General features: G+C 39.5%; 1 protein-coding gene across 5 annotated transcripts in view; it reads left to right on the top strand.

Annotated features, from left to right (window-relative positions):
• The window catches only part of kcnma1a (potassium large conductance calcium-activated channel, subfamily M, alpha member 1a), a 779,423-nt gene that overhangs the window by 351,715 nt on the left and 403,738 nt on the right, over positions 1-23,970 (top strand). For all 5 annotated transcript variants that reach the window (XM_078530812.1, XM_078530811.1, XM_078530810.1 and 2 more), the window contains exon 3: positions 12,512-12,573. In XM_078530812.1, the coding sequence (XP_078386938.1) occupies positions 12,512-12,573 (62 nt within the window). The remainder of the gene's footprint in view (positions 1-12,511; positions 12,574-23,970) is intronic.

Genomic DNA, 23,970 nt, shown 5'->3' with positions numbered 1-23,970 from the left:
GATGCTAAAGACTTGCAACTGCTAGATGCTGGATTAAAACCGACCAAGTGCATTTCACTGAGGACCAGGGTTTGATTTATCTAATCATTAGTTTAAAAAAAAACTGTGGTTTTGATGTTGCACTAGAGTGTCACATTCTTGCATTCAGATTCCACATTTCTGCAGCTGGTCATGTGATTAATCACAATTTCACACCCCATTGTACAGGATCTACTTTCAATTCTTCTATTAATTGCTATGTCATAATAACCTAGCTGGAGGGTTATTTGCTCTCTATATTCATTCTAATAAACCACTGTTATTTTGCAGGAATAATGGAGACCAGAACTATTCAGTTATTCTGTTATACAGAATTATTCCCACACCCTTGGTCTTCGTACTTGTGGCACCACTCCTTAACGTTCTACTTGATAATTCCTATGTGGTTTGAGATGTAGATCAGAACCCACCCCACATCATCTTCCTTTTCTACTTTTAATTAACATTCAAACATTTATCTTGTAACAAAGGATGACCTTATTCATGCCACATGTTCTCAATGGAGAAAAGCTAACTCTGGTAACTGCAAGGCAGTAATCTCATATGAAGTTCTGGTGCCATTATGGGTGGTTAAAGTTTATGCAGTTAACAAACTGCCACCTGAATCCCAGGATGATGACGTTGTAGGGTTCACTCTAATCTCAATACTCAAGTCAGTTACAATTGTCAGAATGAGTTGGGAAAGTTATCTAAAAGGAACCTGTGGTTCCTGATGAGTTACAGACCACTCCAGGTACAAGTATGTTGTCACAAGTTTCACAGAATTTATTAAGTTAATTGTAATAAGTACAAATTTACAATACTTAACAAGGCAATGGATCAGTGCATTCACTCTGGAACACCAGCTCTCTAATTCTGGTCAACCGTGGCGCTGTCCCTTGTTCTGTTGACCAAAGTCTGTTGTCTTTCTTCTTTCTTCGTGTTGCGTTGCGCACCAAGCTACAGACTGTTAAGAGAAATACAGCAGAAGTGTCAAACCACTTCCCAAAGCCTAATCTCTACAGCATTTCTGCAGCATTTGCTTTCACAATTAAACTACAAGAGATTTCACATCCTCTAATCAAGCCATAAAATGTAACGGTGATTCTCTTCAATATTTGTCCTGTGGTAAAACCATAAAGTTTGCCTTACCGCAATATGGCACACATCACTTGTCAAGTAGGAATGCACCTAAAGAGAGAGACTCTAATTGTATGATACCGTATTGAGTTAATTGATTAATACACTTTGACCCCTTGATAATTGAACATAACTAAACCAGAGCTATTAAAATTATTAAATATGGACTTCCCTACAATACAGTCCTAAAAACACTTGCATTTATCTATTATTTTACTCCACCTGCACAAACGTATTCTATCTCCAATCTTTGCTACTACTCTTTGGACTGACAGTAGGAGTTACAAAAATATCAATCATTAAGGTAATCCTAGTAATTGTTGTGTATTAACATCCACGTTAATGGATTCATGAATATGATGTGTATCAAGTAATGAATATGTTGATGATTTGAAGGTCATTACCATTAAAGGAATGTTGCTAATACAAGAAGAAAGCTATTTGCTCCTTGTCAAATAGTACCATGGGATTTTAGCTACCATCTGAATAATAGATGTGGCCTTGCTTTAATCTCTCAAATGAAGGACAGCACCTCTTACAATCCAGTAGTTCCTCAGTACTACATCAGAGTGTGAGTCTAGCTTAAATGCTAAGTGCTAGAGCGGGATTTACATCCACAACCTTCTGACTAGGAGGCAAGAGTACTACTAACTCGAGTTAAGCTGATCATCTTCATCAAAAAAACCTGTGTTCTACTAGTTATGTTAATCTTGGTTAACAAAGTTTGGATGGATTTGTGACTGTGGAAAAGTGGATAACTATTTTGGATAAACAGCAAACACTGTTTGTGCACCTTGCACAAGTGTGACTGTATTTAATTGTTGGTTCTGATGAGATGCATACTGCTACATTGTAAACTATTGCTAAAGGCATCTCTGGCCTCTGTTTCTAAATTGTGTACAGAGTACATATATATTGAATTAATATTGAATATTAAAGGGGAGCATGGTGGTATTGTTAACTGGGCTAGTAATCCAGAGGTCTGGACTAATGCTCTGGAAACGTGAGTTTAAATCCTACCTTGGCAGCTGAGGGAATTTAAATTCAATTTATAAATTTGAAATTAAAATGCTCGCCTCATTAATGAGAATGATAATCATTAATAATAATGCCGGATTGTCATAAAAATTCATTTGGTTCACTAATGTCCTTCAGGGGAGGAAATCTGTCATCCTTACCCGTCTGGTCTACACATAACTCTAGATCCACAGCAATGTGGTTGACTCTTGACTGTCTTCGGAAGTGGCCTAACAAGCCACTCAGTAGTATCAAACTGCTACAGAAAAAAGCACTGTGGCTCTACAATGGTTCAAGAAGGTGACTCGCTACCACCTTCTTGCATCTCAAGAATGAATTAAAAAAAAACAAAAGTACAGGAGGCCATTCAGCCCACCATGCCTCTGCTGCCCCTTGGAAAGAGCTATTCAATTAGTCCCACTCCCATGCTCTTTCTCAGTAGCCTGCAATTTATTTTTTCCTTTTTAAGTATTTATCCAATTCCCTTTTGAAAGTGACCATTGAATCTATTTCCACCATCCTTTTGGGCAGTGCATTCCCAATTTGCTGTGTAAGAGAAAAAAAATTCTGCCCATCTCCCGACTGGATATTTTGCCAATTATGCTAAATCAGCTTCCTCGGGTTACTGATCCTCCTGCCATCGGAAACAACTTCTTCCTATCCTACTTTATCAAAACCCCTCATAATGTTAGAGAATTTACTCTAATTGAATTTTTTTGACACAAATTCATCAAAGGAAAACTGCACCTAGTGGATTGAACATCCTAGTGCTTTATTTTAAATACTGTACATTGTCCATTCACAATGACAAATGAGCTTATGCTGATCATTCTTGTACTAATCCCTTATATACATAAAAGCAAGTGTAATAAAAAGTTAATAACATGTCTTAACTCTTTAAATATGCATCTGATTGAGGCTAATTACATCCTGATATTCTCATCTCGTTGCATGCTACCTGGATGAATATCCAAGTACAATATGCACAGGTGTAAGAGATCTATTTTCTCGTGAGAATTTGTTTTTTTAAGGGGAACCACATAAGTGCCTCTCCAACTAATGGAGCCGTGTTTAAGTATTAGACTTGCCGCTTAACAGCATTTCTAAGAGCCCCATTTTTGCCCTAACAGCTGCAAGGGGGCCAATATTTTCATGTTTCCATATTTATTCAGGCCAGGCCTGCTGAATTCAGAGCTAACTTTTGTGGTTTTTACTGTAGTTTTTGATCATCGAGAGCAGGTGAAAACTGTGAACAAGTCACTCAGGAGAACACTCACCCTCGTCTCACCCCACTCGACCTGTGCAGCCTGCGCTATCATTGTGTCCCAGTTCACACCACCTCTTCCAACTCTGGTCTGCTCTGTACCCGCACCCACCTCCCTCACCACTCTGCTCTGCCATGGGTCTACACTCTGGAATCACCCTTTGGCTCATTGCATCTATTCTTAGGATCACCAGACTTCTCCAAACCTATGGCTTTGATCACCCCAACTCTTCTTTCTCTTAATTTCTGTTCAATTGTGACCCTGTCCCTTTTTGTCAAAGTCCTTAGGATGTTTTACTCCATCAAAGATGATACAAACGTGCAAGTTGTTGTGGCTGTTTGTGACCCTGAACACAGTCTTTTACACTTCCTATTAAAATCTGTCAAACTCCACTTGTAAGTTTCCATTTCTGTCTTCCTGTCCTCCTGTTCAAAGTACTCAAGAGTGTGGGAGGACATGACCCTGCTCGTGCTAAATCTGGACTGTTCTCCACTTTTCCTGTCCCTCTCACTTTCTGATGTTGATTATGGAAAGCAGATAGTTTATTGTTATGGTGCAGATGTTATTTTATGCATATTTTCATGGAGACTAATGATGGAGAGTTTTTAAATGTTATTGTGCATATAATTTGAAAATGGGCTCGCCAGGATCACACAATGGGAGAGATGTTTTAACTGCATTCTGACAGTCCACGACCTTGACTAAAAAAAGCTGCTATATATCTCTCTGAAATTTTGTACATGGTAAACTTTGAAAAGATAGTACAGAAATCTTTAACCTGCTTTGCAATAAAACCAGTTCCTTAGACAAGTCATTAGTGAGCACTTACAGCCATGACCTAATTATGTCCATATTAAGGCCATGGAATTTGCTGATCTAATTGTGATCATTCAATTACTTTTTCTGAAATTAAATCAAGTGGTATATTGGTGGTAAATGACACAGGAGATCAGTCACTTCATTGCACAAACAGCTTCAAAATAGTTAGCTCCTGCATTGTTGGTGTTTGAACTTTTAATACATGTAAGATCCAGTTTGCAAAATGTTCTGAGTGTTTGTTATGAACAAAAACAAGTTTCATTTTATGGTGATGTTTCCAGGCAGGTTCAGTCATGTCAAATGATTTTACAAACCGCTAACAAAATCACCCCTTTAAGCAGGGGCAGGGTTCAGACAGCAGGCAATATCCTGAATGCTCTAGTTTTTGCTGTTTGATCTTTACCTGTGCACTAAGGGCATTTTCTGTTACACTTGCCTTTCCAGTTAGTGCCCTTGGATTGTAAAGCATCCTGAGACTGTTCTTTCATGTGAATAGTGATAGTTAAGTTGTTGTTCAGTCGGTTACACAAGAAATGTTTTACCATTGTACCAGTGAGCATTAGATAGTAGCCTCTAGATACTGAAGTTTAGATCTGCAAATGACAGCATATTGCCTTGAGTGTACTTTCATATGCAATGCTTTTGTACCCTTTGACATTTGCTTCATGCTATTATCTATTTATGGTTCCACTTGCATGCATAACTTCTTATTCTGCTTTTCATTTTTTCTGCGGGGTACATATTGTTGTTCTTCTGAAGGATGAGTAACCATTTGACACGTTAAAAAATACTTTTATGCAAATCTGTAAGGCATAACATTCAGCTAAACTGGTAACTTTTGCTCTCTTTACTTACACCTTTACTGACAATGGGGCAGGGACAGGCATGTTATTTTGCTCAAAATGTAGTTTGTATCCTCAATATTGTTTGAAAAACTGAGATTTCCATTTGTTGCAAAACATTGATATTTCAGATTTCAGTGTTTCTTTCTGAGTACATTTTGGTTTATGTTTCAATGTTCATTGTGATTATATGTATAATGATAACATCATTTGAATATTTACCAAAAACTGTTTGTGTGGAAAAAGTAATTTGCATCACACCACAATTTATCGCTTGCCCATGGCAGTCGCTTGGCCCTCTAATATGTTTAAGATTTCTGTTTATATTTAGCAGCCTTAAAATGAATTTTAATTTTAGCGTATGTTCTTTTACTGTTGAAAATAAGTCAATTAGGCTTCTAGAATGTACTAGCTATTTGTTATAAAGAGGAGCAGTAAGACTGATGACCTCTTTATTACACCTTTTCATGGTTGTGCTCAAATCCACTGACTACTCTAATAGAAAACCATGCCAGTATCTGTGGAATCCGAGCTTGTGGTTAGCCAATAAAATAACCTCATACAGAGATGGAGCCCTTATTTTCTTGGACACAAGCTCCATGTAGTCCCTGTAGTGCTGTGCTGAAATCTTGAACCATTTTGAAGCTTTTTTTTGGTTATGACAGTGTGTGTTCTGTCAGAATTTGCAGGCACACTCACATGTCATATATATTGTGTATATAAATTCATGTTATGGACTTACCAGCCATTTCAGAACCCAACAAATCGGAGTGGAAGCAAGTCATCCTTGATCCTGAGGGACTGCCTAAGAAGAAGAATGTGTGTGTATATATATTTACGAAATATCAATGTTTTGCAACAAATGGAAATCTTTTTTTTCAAACAATATTGGGGATGCAAACTACATTTTGAACAAAATAACATGTTTGCCTCTGCCCCATTGTCAATAAGAGTATAAGTAAAGAGAGCAAAAGTTACCAGCTCTGCTGAATGTTATACCTTATATATCCCCTATAAGTCTATTTTTTAATGTGTCAGATAGTTACTAATCCTTTAGATTAGAATGACAACAATATGTACCCAGCAGACAAATACAGGTTCAAATAGAATACAGAATAAGAAGTCACACTTTTGTATGTATATGTGTACAAAGATGTACACACGTATAATTAATATGCATATATTTATAGTACATATACGCGTACATGTGTATGTATACACCTGTGCATATATAAAATGAGTGACTACATATTGTTGTAATCATACTTCCAAATTTAGGTTCAGTTGGAAAAACAAAGCCTCAGAATTCTAATTGTACTCTCTTTGAAGTGTTTGATGTTGAGTTACAACAGCTGGTATTTTTACCTAGCTATACACGGCATGTCTGCTTTTCCTTGGAGTTGAGTGGCTGTTGATCTAAGTGTGTAAGGAACTATCTGCCCCTAGCATCTATTGGTGTCTGCAGATACAATGACAAAACATTCAAATGCCGAGACTCACTTCATGCTTATAATTTTAGAACAATCACCATCACGAGACTGACTGTTTTAATTTACCTGTAGGTTGAGAGTTTGCTCCTATTCTTGCTCTTACCTGTGTTGTCACAGCGACTAGCTCAAGACCATCATTGCTCAAGGCTGCTAGGTAGCCAACCAGCCATCTTCTAGCTGGGGGAAAGGGATATGAAAATGAATTCAAAAGTGAGGTAATAAATAATGGAGTGATTTAAATATTAATTCGTTTGGGTAAGGAATTATTCTTTTACTATTGTGGGTGGCAGTGAAAGAGTGGAAGAAGTGGAGATGCTAGTTATTGTGAAACAGGCTGCACATTGTTTTTTTGTCTTTGTGAAGATGAATGAGATTTTGTAATGATGCAGACAGCCCTAAATAACCATAAGCTCTGATCTAAATGCAGTGCCTGAATTTTGGGCTAATTTAAGGGATGAAAATCCAGCTTGATTCCCTTGGATTGAGACTCCTTTTGCGAAAACGATGCAGGATATGTGCATCAAAAATGTGTCATTTCTGATCATGCTAATCACCATTTTGTTCATGCAGCAAAAACACACACAATTTTTCACAGACTTCTGTTGTTAGCAGCTGAAATAGAATGACTGATAAGTAGCTGATAAATTATTTTGTTTTTATTTGTAATTGTACTCTCTTTGAAGTGTTTGATGTTGGGTTACAACAGCTGATGTTTTTACCTAGCTATACACGGCATGTCTGCTTTTCCTTGGAGTTGAGTGGCTGTTGATCTAAGTGTGTAAGGAACTATCTGCCCCTAGCATCTATTGGTGTCTGCAGATACAATGACAAAACATTCAAATTCCGAGACTCACTTCAGGCTTTTAATTTTAGAACAATCACCATCATGAGAGAAAAAGTACTGAGCAAACTATTGGGATTAAAGGGTGACAAGTCCCCAGGACCTGATGGCCCACATCCCAGGATCTTAAAGGAAGTGGCAGCGGAGATAGAATTATAATATTCTGTATAATTACAGAATATTAGCTGTAATATTCCAAAATTCCCTGGATTCTGGAAAGGTTCCAGCGGATTGGAAAAATGCGAATATAACGCCCTTATTCAAAAAAGGGGGGAGGCAGAAAGTAGGAAACCATAGACCAATTAGTTTAACGCCTGTCATTGGAAAATTGTTGGAGTAAGGGGTAATATATTAGCTTGGATAGAGGATTGGCTAACCAACAGAAAGCAGAGAATCGGGATAAATGGGTCTTTTTCTGGATGGCAAGCTGTAACTAGTGGGGTGCCACAGGGTTCGGTCCTTGGGCCCCAACTATTTACAATCTATATTAATGACTTGGATTCAGGGATAGAGAGTACTACAGCTAAATTTGCAGATGACACCAAAATAGGTGGGAAAGTAAGTTGCAATGAAGAAATAAGAAATTTACAAATGGATATGGACAGGTTAAGGTGAATGGGCCAAAATTTGACACATAGAGTTTAACCTGGATAAATGTGAGGTTATCCATTTTGGTCGGAAGAATAAAAAGGCGATTTATTATTCAAATGGAAAGAAACTTCAGAATGCTTCAGTGCAGAGGGATCTGGGTGTCCTCGTGCATGAATCGCTGAAAGCTTGTATGCGGGTACAGCAGGTAATAAGGAAAGCAAATGGAATTTTGGCATTTATTGCTAAAGGAATAGAGTATAAAAATAGGGAAGTGTTGTTGCAACTGTACAAGGCACTGGTGAGACCACACCTGGAGTACTGTGCATAGTTTTGGTCCCTTTACTTGGGGAAGGATGAAGTTGCATTGGAGGCGGTTCAGAGGAGGTTCACTAGATTGATTCCAGAGATACGGGGCTTGTCTTATGAGGAGAGATTGAGCAGTTTAGGCCTATACTCACTAGAGTTTAGAAGGATGAGAGGAGATCTAATTGAGGTATATAAGATGCTAAAGGGGTAGACAAAGTAGATGTGGAGTGGATGTTTCCCCTTCTGGGGCATTCTAGAGTGAGAGGCCATAGTTTTAGGCTATGAGGTGGTAGATTTAAATCAGAGATGAGGAGGAATTACTTTTCTCAAAGGGTCGTGAATCTGTGGAATTCACTACCTCAGAGTGCAGTGGATGCCGGGACGCCGAATAAATTTAAGGAGGAGATAGACAGATTTTTAATTAGTAAGGGGTTGAAAGGTTATGGGGAGAGGGCGGGAAATTGGAGTTGAGGCCGAAATGAGATCAGCCATGATCGTATTGAATGGCGGGGCAGGCTTAAGGGGCTGAATTGCCTACTCCTGCTCCTAATGTTCCTATTTTAAACCTACATTCTTTAGCCTCGCATTCACATTCTGAGTTACATAGCCTGCATGCATTTACATAACTCTGCATGTTAAAGACCTGAATCATGCTACCTTCCCAAGTTTTTCTCCAGTGAAATGCCGAGTTGAGTAAATCTCCCCTCATAACATAGTCACATTAGTCATCAATTTGAGATGTCAAGACCTTTGAGACGGTGGAGAGGAGATTTACAAGAATGGCTGATCAAGGGACTTGAGTGAATCACAGAATTGTGGTGAGGAGACTGGGGATTTTGGGCTTGTTCTCCTTTGAGCAGAGGGGGTTAAGGGCAGATTTAAGATTTAAAATTGAAATTCAAAATGATAAGGGGTTTATAGAGTAGGTAGCGAGAAATTATTTCCACTGGCAGGAGGATTGGTATCGAAAAGACAAAGATTTAAGATAATTGGCAAAAAAAAAATCCAGAGGTTGAAATTAGAGGTTTTTTACACATGGAGTTATGTTCTGGAATGCACAGCTTTAAAGGATGGTGGAAGCAGAAAAGAGAATTTTGTATATACTAGAAAAGGGAAAATTTGCATGGCTATGAGAAAGGACAGGGAAATTGAACTAATTGGATAACTCTTTTAAGGCCCTGCACAGGCATGATGGCTTCCTTCTGTGTTGTATGATTGTATGATTAATAAAAATAATCACAACAGGTCCACAAATACACAGTCAGTGTTTGAAAAGAGAAGGTAGATTTACTTTTTGAGTATAGACCCTTCATCAGAACTGTTCAGTTGAATGGAAAGATAATATCCCTTGGCTTTAGTCTGATGACCATGTACTATTGAACTTGCATTGATTGTCATAGTGCCAATAAGTTATAACATTGATTATTTAGGTTATTTCTCAAACTAAGTCAAGTAACAAATCTAACAAAATGTTTTATAATTACTGTATAATTAATTTTAGATCAAATTTGACAGTCTCATCAAATAATCAGCCTAAATACCTGACCACAAGTTAATTCTACAGCAAAATCCTGCTTTTCGCGGGGGTGGGGTTATGTTCCTGCAAATTCTCACAAACGACGAAGCCGTGAATGGCGAACCTACTTTATGATGGGAGTGAATTAGACAGGTTCCAGCTATCCCAAAATTTAATTTTTTCTAAAGGAATAGAGGCAATAAAAACTATGTTTTTGAGTAAATTCAAGACAATTTTACTGGAGAAATTGTTAAACAAAGCAAGAAAACAAGAACAATGTAAAATTTGTCACACTTGCAATACAAATTACTTTATTTGAGAGTAGAGATGGAGGGAGTGGGTGAAGTGGCTGATGTGGATGTTGATGTGGATGAAAAGAATGATGCTGTTGTTGACTGCTTCGCCTTTTGCTTTTTAATTTTGTAAAGTTCTTGGTAAGGAGCAATAGCTGTGTCAATCGCTCTACAAAAGGCAATGCTTCCTTCCATGTTTGCATCATGGTTTGTGGCCTGTTTTTTCAAATCTTCAGTTGACCTTATGAGATCTGCCATTATCTTGGTTGTAAAATGAGCCTTCTTAGGCTCTTCTTCCTGTTCCTTTTTAATTCCATTTAACTTCATCAGTTCAACAAATTTTTCAGATAGTTCCCCTTGATGAGACTGAAGCAACACCTCTACTTCACCTGTGGTCAGGTCTTCAAATCCCTCCATTCCAACTTGTTTTGCCAAGTCAATAATCCTGGCCACTTCAGCATCTGCATTGGGGAAGGCTGTGAAATCAGAGCCTCAGGCCGAACTCAGGCATTTGTGGCTGAAGCTCTGACCTCATCCCATGAGTCCTTAATTACGCCTACTGTTAGGAGGATGTTGAATTCCTTCCAGCAATCACGGACTGTGGTTGAAGGCCCTTCTTCCAGAAGATGAAGGATGTGACTGAAACTTCATCGAGTGTAGTAAGCCTTGAATGAGGCAATGACTCCCTGGTCCATTGGCTGGATAAGTGAGGTCGTATTTGGGGGCAAAAACAAAATGTGAACATCTGGATGGCTCTCTGCAAGAGAGCGTGGATGCCCAGGTGCATTATTGAGGATAAGTAGGACCTTGAAAGACAGGTTCTTTTCTCTCAGATAAGTCCTGACCTCTGGCAGAAAGCAATTCCCTAGTCAGTCTTCAAATGCTATTGCTGTGAGCCTTCCAAAAGACTGGCAGATGAGATTTATTTTTCCCTTTGAGCTCGACAGTTTTCTGACCTATAAACCAGCATTGGTTTACTTTTAAAACCAGCCACTTTGGCACATTGTAGGAGTGTTAGCCTGCCCTTTGCAGCTTTAAAACTAGGAGCTGACCTTTCTTCTTTGGACATGTAAGTCCTATATGGCATTTTCTTCCAGAATGGGCCAGTTTTGTCTGCGTTAAAGACCTGCTCTGCTTGGTAGCCTCTCTCCTCAATGTATTCCTGCAGCACCTTGGGAAACTCTCCTGCAGCTGCATGGTCAGGTGAAGCAGCCTCCCTCACCAACTTCACATTATGCAGCCCAAAACACTTAAAGCGATCAAGCCATCCTGCACTGGCTGAGAATCCTTTGGAAAGCAAAGGAGAGGCACCTTCTGCGCCACGTTCATCATCACTATTATCACTGATGACACTAACACTACCCTCTTTACTACGTTTTATGTACTGGTATAATTCAAATGCCTTATTTCTAATGATTGGACCATTAACTGACTATTACCCTTGGTTGACAGTGCTCTATCCACACATTTAGTAACTTCTCCATTTCCTCCAAGTGTGAATCTCTCCTACTTACAAAAGTTAACCTGGCAGTACAGCTACCACAAACATGAACACTGGCCCTTATTTTTCCTTCAGACTGCCTGATTATGGATTCATTGACACTGTATTCCCAGGCCAACATGGTAGCACTTGTACCACTTTTCAGTCTAAGATTGTGACTTTTTGTGCGTCATCACTTTCCTGGGACGTTTTCTGCTTGGCTCTGACTCACTCAATTTTAGTAAAGTGCTGTACTGTACCTGTACTGCAAAATACTGGGCAGGAGTTACTGTATCCTGAAAATCACAGCAACCAACGTGCAGCTACAAACGACGCATGCACTTCCTACTGGGAGAAATACACCGTGGAAACCTTGGTTTTTCTATCTTCTAAATGCCGGTTTTTCTTTATTTCAGGACCAGTATATGGTCAGGTCTAAACTTTTGCTGTTTAAATCACAGATAGGCGAAGATTTGGGGCTGCTATGGGCGATCATGTGTACAAGGACTTTTGCGTGGGTTAACAAATTCGCAAAAGAACTAACCGTGAATTGCAGGACTTTACTGTGTTGCATAAGTGACTGTTACTGAGGTGGAACATTGAACTCAGAGCCCAGAACGTGAGGAATTTATTAATAGGTGAAGCATAAGGAGAAAAAAATGTTATTTATAGCAAAGGCACACAGCAACTTGTCTCAGCAAAACACTGACACATTTAATTTGGCTGGCATCTTTGTGTAGATAAAGTTAAAATTGATTAGAAGTCAACAGTAATAAATGTATTGTATGAAATGTATAAATTTCTTGCTGACTGTATTGTAGTTCACTTTACTTTTGTTAAAACCTCCTCTTTAGTCCTCTATCTTAATAGCTGTTTCTTACTCACTTTTTCAGGTGGTCTTGGTCTTTGCTCTCAGCATTGGTGCACTTGTAATATACTTCATAGATTCTTCAGAGTAAGTACCACAATACTTTTTAACTTTGATTTTCCAATTGAGTATAGGCAAAAATGCAGATTATTTCTATTTATAGTTTTGTATACACTTTTGGGGTAACTTGTGAACTAATACTCATGTTAATAAATGTTTCCAGCATATAAATTATTTTTCTGATATTCTATATTTTGCAATTTTTAAATGATTTATAAGTATGAAATCCATAATTTTGGGAGCATTTTAATGTGTTCTCCTTACCTTTTTCTTAACAGTCAGTTGATGGCTCCTTTCTCAAGGATACTTTTGTTTTACATTGGGATTGCAGTCTAGAGGAAATAACTTGTTTTCTCACATTTGTCAATTAGAGGATCACTTTTATTTATAATAAGCATATGCTTCTTAACGTTGTCAGCATTACAAATGGAAGTATTTTTTGAACACCAATATATGCTTGATAACTAGAGGATTGGCAAAAGAACCTGAGGGAAAATGAGAATTTTTTTTCCAGTGAGCTGTGATGATCTGTAATGCACTGCCTGAACTGGTGGTGGAAGCAGATTCAATAGTGGGATATACACCTGAAAAGGAAAATTTTGCAAGGCTTTAGGTAAACAGCAGGGAGAGTAGGACTAATTGGATAGTTCTTTCCAAGAGCAGGCATGATTATACCTTTAAGCAGGGCTGCCAAATACTTGACAAAATGCTGGAAGCCTTCAAGCAGGTCAAGCAGCATCTGTGGAGAGAGATACCAAGGTAATATTTCAGGTTGATGATCTTTCATCAGAACTGAAAGAAATTATAGATTTAACAGTTTATAAGCAGGTCCACCAAGAAAAAAAGGCGAGGGGTCAGGGAAATTGAAAGAACGAAAGGGGAGGTCTTTGTAGGGCAGAGGCCAGAAATAATTAAATGACAAAAGGGATGATGGTGCAAGGGAAAAGGAGGGTGTTAATGGACAATAAAGAAACAAAAGATACATCCAGAGGGGATGTAAATGGCAATCACAGGACCATTACCAGACCCTGCTGTCGGAGAAAATTTTCTACCAGATAAGAGAGAATTTTACAACTTTCTCAACACAGTGTAACATTGATCAAATAAAACTGCAAATTGGATGGTGTGACATAACTGACAACCTTAAATGCTCAGCTGGCATATGACAAGTTGCCACCATTGGCTCTAAACTCTTTTAGAAAATATTGCTATAAGAAACAGAATTCATTGACTCTTTAAATTTAATTTTCAACAGTTTGTTTTTTAAAAAAAAACTCACCTATAACATTGGGCATCAGAGAGGAACCTATATCTTTTATTAGCTCTGTCTCATGCTTCAGCAGTTCAGTGAAATAAGGAATGCAATGGAATCTTCGATGTACATCAACCACCCAGCTCTTAATCTTGTCACTAATTTTCCAGTGAAATTAAAAGTATCAATGGTTTTACATTAATATACTAAAAATTTGAAATAATGACATTTTTTGCAACTTTTTTTTGTTGTAAGTCACCTACCCAATGAAATTGATGGCAGACGATCCATAGTCGGAACCAATGGGATCAGACGATCCATAGAACCAATGGGATCTGGGGAACATTTACACCATATTGTAGATGAAATGTTTCAGTCCTTTATTGGTCGATTGAATAGAACAAGGGAAAAGGGAATAAAAGTCTACTTTCAAAATCTTAAGTGTTACCATTTTGGAAACAGAAAGTGCACTGGGTATTGTACTCAACTAAGGTGGCCTTGGGACTGATCATCTTATGAATCACATTGGTTATAGATGTTTGGGAAGAGGAGAGTGCACAAATCTCATTGGTGCTATTTCATTTGACTTTTTTGTTTCCGTGCAACACAAAACCCTGATATCATTCATCCCAGCCTGCTGAAGGGAAGACAAAACATCCGAAATACTTTTCTCATTAGCTGCTTTGCACAGCTTTGGTGGCGGCAGCAAGTTTGTTAAAAGCTATCTGGTGCTTACTGGCTGGAAAGCTAGAGATTACAAGTTTTTTTTCCTGAGAAACATTTTACTAATGGAATCTGCCATCAAAATAACTTGATCTAATACCAGCTCTTTCTCCCATTCATTTCCTCTTAAAAATATCAAATTATTAGTTCATCAAGGTAAGATGTGCATGCTCTTGTTTTACTCTCTCAATTGTATTAGACACATTTGCATTGCTGAGGAATGTAGACACGTTAGAGACGTAGTATTGAGTAGAACTGCTGTTCAAATACAGAAGCATGCAGTCCCTCACCCACTTACTTTTGGACAGCCCTGTTGAACTTATTAGCACTGCCTTTCTCTTCAGTTAGTCCTTTCTGTTATACAACTATGTTAGTGGAGAGATTTGCTGATTTGGGAATGCTTTCTGTAGATAGCAAATAGCAATGCATGAACTAGAAATGGCCGCCATTATTCGCATTTATTTTAGTAGAACTATTTAATTTTTTGAAAAAAACATATCACAATGTTTTTGACACAACTTCAGTTTTGGTGCGATGTTTTTGTTTGAATTATTTTGTAGGGCAAATGATCACAGGAAATGTAAACGTTGGGTATTATAATTGTCTGCCTTGATTTTTAAAAATCTCTTCTGGCAAATAACCGGGGCACGAGGTCTTCTCTCTTCACCTAGTTATTGAGAGATTTTCTACTTTATCAGTGATTAGTTGCCTATTATTAGCTGTTTTAGATGCTGAAGCAGACATGAGTCCATTCTTGTGTGCAGTGTTTCTGTTGTATTGACGATGATTCATTAATCATCTGATCAATATGGGGATCACAAATGCAAAACTTTTGCAACTTATTGATGAAAAGTTATGAGACTCCAGTGAGTTTCAGCTTGTATATTCTTATTCAGGAATTTTTACATTTGCTTTCCTTTTAAAATTCTTGATTGATAGAGGCAAGACATGAAGTTAATACTGCAGTACTATAAATATTAAAAGATATAGCTTAACATTCCTAAATATTGATTTTCTATGGTTTTTGTTAAGTAACATTGCTTCTGGTCATAAAACGAGCTGCAGCAGAATTTCCCCCTTTAACCAGTGTGATGGTTTCCTTTGCTTTTCAAATAGATTAATCATGATTTAAAAGGTGGAGTCCAGAGCCTCCAGAACTTGTATAACAGCATGCATTGTCCAGCACCACACACAGTCAAGAGTAACCTGGTGCACATAGCATGTCCCTTTATACAACATAATAAAAACAAAAATGAAGATTTCACCTTGCATTTTGTCTTTATTAAGCATATATTGAAAATGTGTAATCATTCAGTGGGAAAATATTGAACTTGGAAATGGCCCAATTAGGCATCTGTTGATAAAGCAAATGCAAATTTAATAGATCACAGGTTTGGCTTTGACTTTGGGCAACACCATTCTGAGTCTCTGGTGTCATTCACATCAGCCAGCAAGCTGTGGATTGTTAAATGAGTGTCCAGAATTGTAGCCTATGGCCTGAATTTCACGCTCCCCAGCTGGCAGGTTTTTAGGTGGAGGGAGCATAAAATAGGATGATGGGCTTCCCGCTGGGATCCCGCCGCCCAGACTTCTCAGCAATTTTACACTGAGGTGGAAGAGGCTTCAGACGGGCTTACTGCCCTTGCCCCAGTTGAGGCCCTTAAGTGTCCTATTATTGACCACTTAAGGGCTGTTTCCTGTCCAGCCTCAATTTTTAGGCTGGTGGGAGGATTTCCGGGTGTGGGGAGAGCCGGAAAATGATTGGGTTTAGGCTTTGGGCAGGAAGTTGTGGGGGGGCCTCCATCAAAAACCCCCTTCTAATTTCGGGCATCTGCCCTTAAGGTCCGGTGACTGCTGTACCTTTCCCACCACCCCCCAAACACCAATCCTCCACTATCGATATCCCTAAGCCTTCCCTACCCTCCCTGCCTTGAGACCCTGAAAAACCTTTTCCGTGCATTCCTGGGACTTAGGCCCCGTTAGCTCATGAACTGCCATTTCTGTCTGCTGCAGCTTCTGTTGGTGCAGAGACTTGAGAGCTGCTGCCAGTCATAAGAATATAAGAAATAGGAACAGGAGTAGACCATTCGGCCCCTCCAGCCTGCTCCGCCATTCAATAAGATCAGGGCTGATCTTCTTGTGTTTCGATTTCCACATTCCCATTTAACCTCGATAACCTTTGATTCCCTTGCCTAACAAGAATCTATCTACTTCTGCCTTAAAAATATTTAATGACCCCGCCTCCATCACCTTCTGAGGTGGAGAATTCCAAAGTTGCACAACCTTCAGAGAAGAAATTTCTCCTCATCTCTGTCCTAAAAGGGTGTCCCCTGATTTTAAAACAGTGCCCCCTAGTTCTGGACTCACCCACAAGAGGAAACATCTTTTCAACATCCAACTTGTCAAGGTCGTTCAGAATCTTGTATTCTTCAATCAAATCACCTCTCACTCTTCTAAAGCCCAGTCTGTTCAATCTTTCCTCATAATAAGACAGCCCACTCATTCCAGGTATCAATCTAGTAAACCTCCTTTGAACCACCTCCAATGCATTCACATCCTTCCTTAAATAAGGAGCCCAAAACTGCACACAATATTCGAGGTGCGCTCTCACCAATGCCCTGTATAACTGAAGCATAACACCCTTACTTTTATGTTCAATTCCTCTCATAATAAAGGGTAGCATTCCATAGAGATAAGGTGGCAGGATTTCCAGCATCCGCAGTAGCTTTTAGCTTTTTGTTTTTAGCATTCCATTAGCCGCCTTAATTACTTGCTGTACCTGCATACTAACTTTTTATGACTCATGTACTAGAATACCTAGATCCCTCTGCACTTCAGAATTATGCAGCTGTTCTCCATTTTAGTAGTACTCTGCTTTTTTGTTCTTCCTGCCAAGGTGAACAACTTCACATTTTCCCACTTTAAACTCCATTTGCCAGATCTTTGCCCACTCACTCAACCTATCTATATCCACCTGCAACCTCCTCATGTCCTCTTCACAACATACTTTACTTTCCGGAGAACTGCCGGCCAATCTGAAGCAGGACTTCCTCCCGATTGAGGGGCGGAAGTCCCACCAGCAGCCAATTAACATTGATTGGAGCGTGAAATGGCCGTGGGGCAGGCAGTGTTGGCAGGGATGTGTTCCCCACTGATTCTTCAGATTAGATGGCGGGATGGGAAATCCTGCCATCCAAAATATCCTGGCCTATGTTACAAGTGTGAGATTTATAAGATTGTTAAGTTTTTTGGACTATGTTTTTAATTTAGGGTAAAATGGAGGAATAAAGGGGGTCATGTGACCTGTTCTGAATTCTGCTGATGGCAAACCTAGCTGGCTTGATAAAGATTAAAGGTTGTGGGGGGTGGGGGCAGGTTATTTCACTGGGAAGCAGGTGCAAAGATGTTCACACTTGTACATAATAGTAGAAGCATCTGATCTCACTGTGGATAGTGATAGTTTCCAAAGTCCTAGGAAGATGTTAAGAATGTCAGGCTCTGTGAATGACTATACTTTAACTGTCTATTTACTTTGAAGATAGAATGAAGTTGCGGGACTAAAGATAATTAGCACTTCTGCCTGGATATAAGGCCCATGTGAATCACATTGCCATGCTTTAGGAATGAATAGTGCATAGGAAACCATTGTAGTATCGACTTAGAGGGTTTTTTTCTCTCAAAAATATCACTGAACCTCATAGACAAAGCCAGTCTTCTGGAAGTCGAGAGGGAGCATAAAGAGACAGCAAAGTCTCTGTGGTTCTCCATGCAGGAATGGGAGCTTGTGCTTGGATTGATAAGACCAAATTCATGAGGATTTAAAATGAGGCTGGAATATTCGCCTTGCTTGAGCTAGAGGGTGAATCTCGAGGAAAATCCTCACGGTGAAAGACACTTCTGGGATTAAAGGTTACCAGTCTGGAAAAGGAAAAGGACAGAAATAAACCCTTGGGTGCTAAGAATCACTTTGGAGGGTTCTGGGAGAATTGAATGTCTACTTAAGGGACAGTGTAAAATATAACTGGACAGGGAGATTTGTTGGTTGCTTTAAATATCAAAGGGGGAAAGTTCTGTTCTGTAGTTTAAAGTATGTTGCCTTCAAAAATAGGGTTTAGTTAGTGTTGCTTTTAGTTTGTTACAGTAAAAGTTGTAAAACTTGAACTCTTGTTCTGTAATCATTTAAGTTGGCCACTGAGAATTTGAATTTCTTTTTAAAAGTTATCGGTCTCTACGGAGATCGTAATATCTACCAATATTGAGTTTGTCCTGGTCATCAGCAAGGCAAGCTCAGGTGATTGTTCTGGGGCATTAGTGACCCATGTTACTTCTGAAGGACCTGGAGGAAGATCCATCCCATGGCCCCATAAATGTAATTCTGAAATAAAAGCAGAAAATGTTGAAGATACTCGGCAGGCATCTATACAGAGAGTAACAGTTAACATTTCAGGTTAATGACCTTTCATCAGATCTGGGCCTGGCAGTGGTCCCTTTCATTATTAATGCAGCAGTTGGGTTACCAAACCTGCTTTGAAGCACTTAACCAACCCCCCCCCCTCCAACGCCAACCCACTACCCTGTTACCTTCAACAAAACGTGTCAGAATTGACCCCAATCCACTTGAAACAGGGAGCAATTTAGATAATTAAGTCTTAACTTGCCAGAATGAGAGTGGAGTCAAAGTGTCATATCTACAGTAGAGAAGTTGTGGTAGAAAATCAACTCATACTTGGGGGAAGGTGAACTGCGCATTTTAAAATAAAAATGAAGGTCCTTATTACAAAAGCCAAATACAGACTGAAGGTTGAAGGAGGCATCAGAAAAGAATGTGGCCATTAAAAAGGCTCATTCTTCCATACAAATGTCTAACTGACATTTTTAGTTTTTGGTTGTTTGAAGCAGAATGGACTGAAAAGCTGGGCATTTTCAAAGCGTATGTCATGTACAAGTGGTGACTATAAGTGGAATTTTCCTCAGTCTGTAGATGATAAATTAAATGGGCTCTTTTAGGTATGTGCTCCAACCTGTGCAATTTTGCAGTGTCCACTGTCCCCAGATGGCCCAATGCAGCTGGACTGAGACCCAAATTATTGTCTCCTGGTAACCCATCTGTTCAACATGTACTTCTTCATGAAGAGAGTACCCCTTGGGTGTTATCTCTGTCCAAAAATATGCTGTGACAAAAGATTAATCCCTCAAACATGAAAATTATTCATTTTATATAAAGGAATTCCATTCTATTATGCATCTGGAAAAGATTATGATACTCAACAAAGAGAAGAGAACCTACATTAGGTATCAAATAATAGCTTGTCAGTTTAAAGCAGCATCCCTGTGAATATTAAATATTTAGTACTGCTGGAAAAAAAGACACGCTGTTGAAGTTTTTCATCTTGCACTCATCAGGACATTTCACAAGAATGCCAGTAGTAAAGGGAACAACAATTTATACTGCATGAGATGAGAGTGCTGATGGGTTGTCAAGTGGACTCTGACTGGTAGAGGCGTTGCCATAGAGAATGCACCAGGGAACACTTGACTTCCAAGTTTTTGTTCAAATTCAAACCAGGCAGGTCGACCCTGATTGGTCAAGGCATTGCCATGGGTAATGAACTAGGGAATAGCTTTTCCCCAAGCTTTTGTTTAGTTGCCTATCACACAGATGAGTAATGTGTTATATGAACTTTAGCGCCAGTGTGGTGCCAGGTATGTAGGCTGTACATCCCAATAACTGGCTGATTGTATCAAACAGCATGTCCCTTCGGCTGTTTGCAACAGGAAAAATACTGACCGTACCCAGCCAGCCAGTGTTTGCAAAACTCAAATAATAACTTCCAACATTAGATGTGATTCTGCGATTGGACAACACTTGCTAAACAATTCTGATTGCACTAAGAATTACACTGAAAACCACTTAAGATTATCAGTTGGGCTCACGGTGTGGTTCACTTAAGCATGCTAGAAGCTACGTATATTTACACATGGGGCTCGATCCTTTGCAGACAGAATGAGCATGCCCACGCTTTTGTCATCTTGAATTTGAACAAAAACTCGGTAGTTAACTGTTCCCTGGTACATTTTGCATGGCAACACTTCTACCAATCGGAGTCCATGTGCCAACCAATCAGCACTCTCTTCTCATGCAGTGTAAATGATTTTTTTCCTTTACTATTGGTATTCTTGCAAACTGTCCTGATGACTGCAAGATGAAAAGCTTCGACAACTTGTTTATTTTTTCAGCAATACTCAAGTTCTGCACTACCAAATGACTATTTATTAAACATTTTAAGATACTTACATTGTACCATTGCAGGGTTAATTTAGGGGATAAACAAAAAAAATATGAATCTACTCTGGGACTTCAGAGCTTTACAAACTGCCTGCCTTTGTGGTGGACCTTTCAATTCTCATGGTTCAGTGCGTTAATTACAGCCTCAATACTACTGTCAACTTTCTCTATTTCCTTTCTAAGATGAGGATACTGGGCTGATTACAGCAGGTTGTATGTAATCTACTGAAGAAACCTTTCAGCATTTAGTCCAATTGCAATCAATTGAGTATCACTTGCAGTCATAAACAATCATGCTGACAAGGGTTACTTCACAATTCACAAGGGAAAATTCGTTCCATCCCACAAACAATTAATTTTGTGAGTCATGTAAGTGTTTGGGTGGGGGGTGGGGGGGGGAATGTTCTATCATATAACCAATTATATGTATGAGTCACATTGAATAAAAGCCTGGAATATAAATAGCTAGAATATTCTGTAACTGAAGTAAAAAAGACTAAACAATTTTTAACAAAAGTTATTTTTTACACCCGCCATAAACAGCAGCTTGTGACACATCATTTAGTAACAATTATTGAATAACAATTTTGAGGCGCAAGGAATTTAATTGTGTGGAAAAGTGATTCTGGATCCCAGGGTTGGGGAGCATGGACTTCATATCTGGGGAGTACTTAACTGATTAAACAAAATACAGCATTCAGTTATTGCAAAGGTAAAGTGGGTGAAATTTGTCTTTAGGGTGATAGCACAAATTTTGTCTCGCCCTTCCTGCCCTGAAGGTGATGGCTTCACCTATTCTGCAAGTTCTCTTACATAGCAGAGCCTAAGCTTGGAGGGATTGTCCAGCCCTGCCCACCGTCGGGATCGTCCGGTCCCGCCGAAAGTCAATGGACTTTTGGCTGGGCCGCTGAATCTCCTGCGGCGGGTCCCACCACAACAGGTCCAGAAAATCCTGCCTTCCGAGTTTGGACAAGCTAGTCCATTTTGGCGGAATCTGTGTGTGTGTGTGTGGATCGGCCCACGGTCCTACTGTTGCCTGATATCTACTATGGGATGAAAACCTTGGACACTTTTGCTCCTTCGCAACTTGTCACACGTGCAACCATCTGTAAAACTATCATGGCTTTTATGCATTGATGCTGAAGATGTGGGCAGGGTTCTCAATGGGTACTTTGCCTTCACTAAGGAGAGGGATGATGCAGACATCCTAGTTAAAGAGAAGGAGTGTGAAATATTAGATACAGTAAGCATAGTGAGAGAGGACGTACTGGAGGGACTGGCATCCTTGAAGGTGGATAAATCCAGATGGATTGTATCCCAGCCTGTTAAAGGAGGCCAGGGAGAAAATAGCGGATGTTCTGAGGATCATTTTCCAACCCTTACTAGATACAGGCAAGGTATCAGAGGTTTAGAGATCTGTGAACATTGTACCATTATTTAAAAAGGGTACAAAGGATAGGACACAAAATTATAGACCTGTCAGTCTGACTTCGGTGGTGGGCAAATTATTGGAATCAATCCTGAGACACAGGATAAACTGTCAATTAGAAAGACATGGATTGATCAGGGATAGTCAGCATGGTTTTATTAGGGAAAGATCATGTCTTATTAACTTAATCAAATTTTTTGAGGAAATAGGGAAGGATTGATGAGGGTAGTGCAGTGGATGTTGTCTACATGGATTTTAGTAAGGCATTTGACAAGGTCCCACATGGCAGACTGGTCAGAAAAGCGAGATCCCATGGGATACATGGGAAGGTGGTGAGTTGGATCTAAATTTGGCCCAGCAACAGGAAACAAAGGGTAATGATCAATGGATGTTTTTTGCGGATGGAAAGCATTTTCCAGTGGTGTTCCATGGGGTACAGTGCTGGGGCCCTAGCTGTTTGTTGTATATATTAATAATTTGGAATTAATGTGATCAGGAAATTTGGGGATGATAGGAAAATTGGCCGTGTAGTTTAAAGTGAAGAGGATAGCTGTTGTCCCCAGAATGATATCAATGGTTTGGTTGAGTTGGTGGAAAAGTGGCAAATGGAATTCAATCTGAAAAATATGAGGTAATGCATTTGGAGAGGGCAAACAAAGCAAGGGAATGCTCAAAAAACAGGAGGATATTGAGAGGGGCTGAGGAAGTGAAAGACCTTGGAGTGCATGTTCATAGGTCCCTGAAGGTGGCAGGACAGGTGGATAAGGTGGTAAAGAAAGCAAATGCAATGCTTTCCTTTATTCGACGAGATATTGAATACAAAAGCAGGGATGTAATGCTGGAGCCGTATAAAATGCTGGTTAAGCCACAGCTGGAATTTTGTGTACATTTCTGGTTCTCACATTACAGGAAGGACATAATTGCTCTGGAGTGAGTGCAGAGGAGATTTACAAGAATGTTGCCTGTGCTTGAAAATTGCGGCTATGAGGAAAGATTGGACATGGTAGGGTTGTTTTCCTTAGAACAGAGGATGTTGCAGGGTGACTTAGTTGAGCTGTACAAAATTATGAAGGGCCTAGATAGGGTAGACAGGAAAGACCTGTTTCCTCTAGCTGAGGGGTCAATTACCAGGGGGCTTGGATTTAAGTTGATTGATAGAAGCATTAGAGGGAAACATGAGGAAAATCTTTTTCACCCAGAGGGTGGTGGGCATCTAGAATTCACTGCCTGAATTGGTGGTTGAGGCTGAAACACTCAGCTCATTTGAAAGGTATCTGGATCTGCATCTGAAATGTTGTCACTTGCAAGGCAACGGACCAGGTGCTGGAAAGTGGGATTAAAATGAGCAGCTAGTTTCTTTTTTTTCTCTTTTTTGGCCGGCACAGACATGATAAGCTGAATGGTCTCTTTCTGTGCTGTAACTTTTCTATGGTTTACCATTTGTTTCTGTAACTTAGCTGTTATTTTGTCACTTCAGTTTAGTCAACAGGCTCTTAAGCTATGATTCCAGAGCTGTTTCAAATGGGAGGGCTGCTGATCTGATTCACTGGGGGGAATTTTAACATTAGTGAGATGATGGGACTGGGTATTGGTGGAGGGTTAAATGGGCAAAAATTCAGAGAGCGTGGAGAAGCAGATTCCAATCCCCGACCCCAACCCCAGCTTCTGAGTTTTACTGAGTCAGAACGGCAGGGGGGTGGGGGGGGGCGGTGCAGCCAATCTACTCCCTGAAGA

This window comes from Cetorhinus maximus, chromosome 27, assembly GCF_964194155.1.
Source record: "Cetorhinus maximus chromosome 27, sCetMax3.hap1.1, whole genome shotgun sequence".
NCBI lineage: Eukaryota > Metazoa > Chordata > Chondrichthyes > Lamniformes > Cetorhinidae > Cetorhinus > Cetorhinus maximus.
Note: the sequence above shows the minus strand (reverse complement) of the source record. Positions and strands in the feature narration are given on the sequence as shown.